The sequence below is a fragment of the Bufo bufo genome, chromosome 1, assembly GCF_905171765.1.
Source record: "Bufo bufo chromosome 1, aBufBuf1.1, whole genome shotgun sequence".
NCBI lineage: Eukaryota > Metazoa > Chordata > Amphibia > Anura > Bufonidae > Bufo > Bufo bufo.
The window spans coordinates 755,599,366-755,605,365 of record NC_053389.1 but is presented as its reverse complement, the minus strand read 5'-3'; the positions used below and the strand labels follow the sequence as shown (position 1 = coordinate 755,605,365).

Here is a 6,000-nt window from a genome sequence, read left to right as displayed (position 1 = left end):
TTAGCAAACTAATAATAACTAGTGCTTTTACACAGCCCTCAACAGTTTCTGAAAAAAGGGCATGATGAGGGTGGCGTGGGCGCAGGGCCACTGGAACCGGCACATTTATCATCATATACATCATGACTGAAAATCTGGACCAGAGCATTTTTAGTTGAATTCTGCACCTCTATATAAATTAAATGCCTTCCCCTGACAGCACAAGACCAGTGTAGCACAGGCTAGTCTTAATAAATTAGGGCCTTATTTACTGCTGGAGAAGGCATCTAGGGGGTAATTTACTAATCTGACGTACACCTAAATTCGGCGTATTTCAGGCGCAGATGACGACGCAATGGTTAGTTGTGCCGATATCTGCAACTTTTCCTAGCTCGAGCTAGGTCTAAAATTGTGAGTATGGTGTGGGTGGGGAAGGGGACTGTTTTAGGCGTAGAAAATGTTCTAAATGTAAGACAGCTAGGAACCTGGCTTACATTTAGAGAGGCCTGCGCCTCTTCATAACTTCGGCGGATCTACCGACCGCTATGGGTCGGTCTTAATAAATGTGCCCCTTCATTTATGATGAGGAATGCAACTTTTCATAAATTAAGCGTATCCTCTGGTGGTTCAGGAGATATTGAGACCAGCATTGAATCTGCCGGTTTTGATAAATCTCCCCGCATGTGCTTTCAAGTAAAATCAGATGCACACAAAGTCACAGTTTGGGCCCATTCCATATACAGTATATATGGGCACCTTAGTGCAGATGGCAGTATTATGGGTCTGTGTGCCATAGAATGGTTATAGTCTCATCACACAATGAAACATTTTAGGTGCTATTTTGTACAAAGCTTACACTACACAACAAATTACAATATATACAGTATATCTATGATATTCCCATGTGTGGGTGCCATTACTCTCCACACCCACAGGTCCATACCAAGGAAATGAGCGGACAGCTACACTGAGGAATACTTGTATAGTGTGCAACATATTGTGGGAATATTAATATAATCCCAGAATACAAATAATAATAAATAAAATTGAGAACATAGAAGAAAATGTGTGCTTTTAACACTGCTTTCCAGTAGAGGGCACCGTAGAATATGAAAATGGTTCCCTCCAATACCAATGTCTTCCGGCTAGGGATGCCCATCTTATCTTCTGTAGTTGGGTTTAGCAGCCTGAAACAAGATAAAGTGTCATGTCATTGGATAAAACTGGATCTTGTCCAGAGGATAGAGCATCAATATGGGGAGCCTGGAAATCCCCTTTAACTCCTTCCTGACACAGAATTGTTTCTTTTTTGCATCATACGGGGTCTTGTTTTTTGCAGAACAATTTGTACTTTCTAGTAGCACCATTTAATATTGCAAACTATGTAGTAGGAAGCTGGAATAAAATTCTAAATTGGGTGGAACTAGAAAAAAAAACTGCAATTGTTTTATGGGTTTCGTTTTTATAGGATTACGGTAACTATATGGTAAAAATGACGTTACCTTTATTCTGCAGGTCAGCACATTTACATTGATACTAGAGTTTTATGTTTTAATATTCTGGAATATAAACTTTGGAAAATAAAAATGTATTTTTATCGCCATATTCTGACACCCATATCTTTTTTATATATTAGCTGTGTGATTGTTCACTTTTTGGGGAACAATCTTTAGTTTTTGTTGATAACCATTTGGGGGTATCTGTAAATATATAGATAATATAATCACTTTTTATTAAATTTTTGGGTGAGGTCAAGCAAACCAAAAAACATCCAATCAGCCATTTTGATTTATTCCATTACGACCATTGACTATTTGAGTTAAACGCTTTTATATTTTAATAGGTTGGGAATTTTTGGACACGACAATACCAATGTTGTTTATTTTAATTGTTTATGTATTTTTTTTGTAGAATGGGGAAAAAAGGGGGATTAAATGTAATTCTTTTTGTTTATTTTACTATATTTTAAACTTATTTTTACTTTATTTTTAACCCACCCTATGGGACTTGAACACACAATCATTAGATCAGGTGTCCCATCGAATGCAATGAATGGCTTACCACTTCAGTCTATGGGAAAATCACTGTGTTCCTATTAAGCCCTACCTGAACTTAACTATGGTAGGCTTCAGAAGGCCCCATGCTTCTAAAGTAACCAAATGGCTCCTGCAATCTTGTCGTGGGGGGTCGTTCGGTCACCAGGAGCAGCCTACTCTGAGTAAATGACCTCTCGGAAAATCAGATCAGAGTTGTCGCCGATCACTGACTCTGCCGTACCTGCTGTGTAAAACAGCTCCTGAGCGACATCTGACACACATGCACGGCAGATGTCAGGATGGGGGTTAACAACCATTATTATTTGTAGTAGTAGTAATAATGATAATCACATATCAATTATATTATATCTTTCAGGAAAGTGAGGTCTGTTGATAAGAAATCATACACTGTACCTGTGGTGGCATCGGGGGATACATTGGTCTAGAAGAAGGGGCAGCATCTGGCTTCTGAAATGACTAAAATTGAACAAAAACACAATAAAATTAGAGCAGGATAAGGCTGAGCACATGAAGCACCTGGTGGACACTGGTGTCCATGGATGCCACCCATAAGGTAGTATAATGAAGCAAGTGTGTGACTGGCCACCAAAAATATTATGCCTTTTAAAAAAATACTGGATCAACTTTTTGGAAAGATTTCATAATAAATCGTCCACCATTGATTACAGGGTAGCCATGCAAAAATCTCATGTCATAGTTGTCATGCCTAATAACATTGTAGATGGTAAATTCGGAACATTTAAGCCCTGCCCCTGGGAATGCCCCATGCTCACCCTGAGGTGGGGCTTACATAAGCCCCATCCATTTTTGGGCTGTGACAGCCCAAATTTGCTGGCGCTGTCTCTAAAATTTAGGGACGGTTCCTGCATTTCTGTAACCGTTGGCAACTATGTTCGTTGTCCTATTTGAGTGGCCCAGATATTCTGTTGGGAGTCTCAGAGCTTCAAGTTACGTCTCTGGTTGTACAAATGAAGACCTCAAGTCATTTACTTTTTCTGCTGTTTGACCTGCAGAAAACCCTCTTTAAAAAAAAATGCCTCCTACTATCAATTTGGAAATTACAAGAGGTTTCCATCAGTAGCTCAAAATGAGAGTAAACCACACAGAGTTTCTTTAATATCTACATTTTGCAGCATCTACTATGGATGCCAGTATCAGTCCTTACCAGTGGTTAGTGATGAGTAGGTTTCAGATATGAATCAACAAAATCTACAAAATACTGTCAGCTCCTGAGCGCACTATTTCCTGCCCTGTGCGTGTCTGTATATGTGGGAACTGCGGTTTCTGAGCCTGGGCGGAAGAGTGAGGGGGGTGCGCCACATTTCCATAATACACGCGCGTTCATCGATTGTAAAGCAGAAAGCTATCAGTATGTATAACAGATAGTAAGCCTTACTGGTAGAAATACATTTTCTGTAAGAAGTGCCTTACAACAGCCGCATTATTAGACAAGAGCAGCCAGATACAAAATGCCTCACAACGCCCCAGTATAAAAAGTGAATGCAGCGTCCGGATAAACAATGTCACATAAAATCCAGATAAAGCCTTGTACACTGTGAAGATAGTGATATACACAGTGTCCTTCCTGACACTATATCCGGTGCTGTCCCTCCCTGCACTATTCCCTGCAGTGTCCTACCTACACTATACCCAGTGCCGTCCCTCCCTGCACTATTCGTTGCAGTTTCCTACCTACACTATACCCAGTGCTGTCCCTTCCTGCACTATTCCTCCTTACACTATACCCAGTGCTGTCCCTTCCTGCACTATTCCTCCTTACAATATACCCAGTGCTGTCCCTTCCTGCACTATTCCTCCTTACACTATACCCAGTGCTGTCCCTTCCTGCACTATTCCCTGCAGTGTCCTACCTACAATATACTCAGTGCTGTCCCTCCCTGCACTATTCCTCCTTACACTATACCCAGTGCTGTCCCTTCCTGCACTATTCCTCCTTACAATATACCCAGTGCTGTCCCTTCCTGCACTATTCCTCCTTACACTATACCCAGTGCTGTCCCTTCCTGCACTATTCCTCCTTACACTATACCCAGTGCTGTCCCTTCCTGCACTATTCCTCCTTACAATATACTCAGTGCTGTCCCTCCCTGCACTATTCCCTGCAGTGTCCTACCAACAATATACTCAGTGCTGTCCCTCCCTGCACTATTCCTCCTTACACTATACCCAGTGCTGTCCCTCCCTGCACTATTCCCTGCACTATTCCTCCTTACACTATACCCAGTGCTGTCCCTCCCTGCACTATTCCTCCTTACAATATACTCAGTGCTGTCCCTCCCTGCACTATTCCCTGCAGTGTCCTACCTACAATATACCCAGTGCCGTCCCTCCCTGCACTATTCGTTGCAGTTTCCTACCTACACTATACCCAGTGCTGTCCCTTCCTGCACTATTCCCTGCAGTGCCTACCTACAATATACTCAGTGCTGTCCCTCCCTGCATTATTCCTCCTTACACTATACCCAGTGCTGTCCCTCCCTGCACTATTCCTCCTTACACTATACCCAGTGCTGTCCCTTCCTGCACTATTCCACCTTACAATATACTCAGTGCTGTCCCTCCCTGCACTATTCCCTGCAGTGTCCTACCTACAATATACCCAGTGCCGTCCCTCCCTGCACTATTCGTTGCAGTTTCCTACCTACACTATACCCAGTGCTGTCCCTTCCTGCACTATTCCCTGCAGTGTCCTACCTACAATATACTCAGTGCTGTCCCTCCCTGCATTATTCCTCCTTACACTATACCCAGTGCTGTCCCTCCCTGCACTATTCCTCCTTACACTATACCCAGTGCTGTCCCTTCCTGCACTATTCCTCCTTACAATATACCCAGTGCTGTCCCTCCCTGCACTATTCGTTGCAGAGTCCTACCTACAATATACTCAGTGCTGTCCCTCCCTGCAGTGTCCTTCCTGACACTATACCCAGTGCTGCCTCTCCCGACCCTGCATCCTGCAGTGTCCTTCCTTACAATATGTCCAGTGCTGCCTCTCCCGGCCCTGCATCCTGCAGTGTCCTTCCTTACAATATGTCCAGTGCTGCCTCTCCCGGCCCTGCATCCTGCAGTGTCCTTCCTTGAATCATCCTATCCAAATTTAACTGGATCATAATGGAAGACAACCTGAGAGATTGTCCTCTTCATCTATGGGAGATTATGGCAGTGGATTTTTCTAGTGGTTGAACTCTTACATTTGATAAATAGATCATTTTACAATAGACAGCATATAGTAATCCATATATCAGGCATGGCCAATCTGCAGCTGTTGTAAAACTACCATTCCCACCATGCCCTGCTGTAGGCTGATAGCTGTAGGCAGTCTGGGCATGTTGGGAGTTGTAGTTTTGCAACAGCTGGAGAGCCGCAGGTTGGCCATCCCTGCCATATATCATCACTGAAAGGCCTCATGCACACGACAGTTGTTTTTCTCGGCCTCCGTTCCTTTTTTTTTGAGGATAGGATGGAGACCCATTCATTTCAATGGGTCAGCCAAAAAATGCTGATAGTTCATCCGTTTGTGTTCCGCGTCCGTTGTCCATGTTTCCCTTCAGCAAAAAAAATAGTGCATGTCCTACTCTTTTCACATTTGCAATGACAAGGATAAGCATTTATTACAGGGGATCTGTGAAAAAAAACGGATCCTCCAAAAAAAAGGGATGCCGCATCCGTTTTTTTTTAGCGGACGCACAATTTGCAGACGCAAAAAACAACTGTCGTGTGCATGAGGCCAAAAAGTGAGAAGAGCAGCAATGATACCTGAGGCTTCTGGTACTGGGCTGGCGGCTGTGGAGGATACATAGGTCTTCCAGGGTATTGCTGCAAGTGTAAGAAATAGAAGTCATGTCACATTATATAAGAACTTGTAGAGAATCAGTCTAATGGAAAAGGACCAACCCTTGGAATACAGTGCAGGGGAAGCTGAGAGTGATCTAGGGCATTATAG

At 43.1% G+C, this 6,000-nt stretch overlaps 1 protein-coding gene across 6 annotated transcripts in view; it reads right to left on the bottom strand.

The window, feature by feature from the left end:
- Positions 1–1,063: 1,063 nt before the first annotated feature.
- The window catches only part of LOC120986150 (zinc metalloproteinase-disintegrin-like crotastatin), a 50,568-nt gene continuing 45,631 nt past the window's right edge, over positions 1,064–6,000 (bottom strand). For 4 of the 6 annotated variants that reach the window (XM_040414530.1, XM_040414533.1, XM_040414531.1 and 1 more), the window contains 3 exons: positions 5,814–5,873; positions 2,430–2,492; positions 1,064–1,166 (listed from right to left, as the gene is read on the bottom strand). In XM_040414530.1, coding sequence (XP_040270464.1) covers positions 1,140–1,166; positions 2,430–2,492; positions 5,814–5,873 — 150 coding nt within the window. In that variant the 3' untranslated portion in view covers positions 1,064–1,139. The remainder of the gene's footprint in view (positions 1,167–2,429; positions 2,493–5,813; positions 5,874–6,000) is intronic. The other 2 variants (XM_040414532.1, XM_040414534.1) reach the window with 1 other exon arrangement.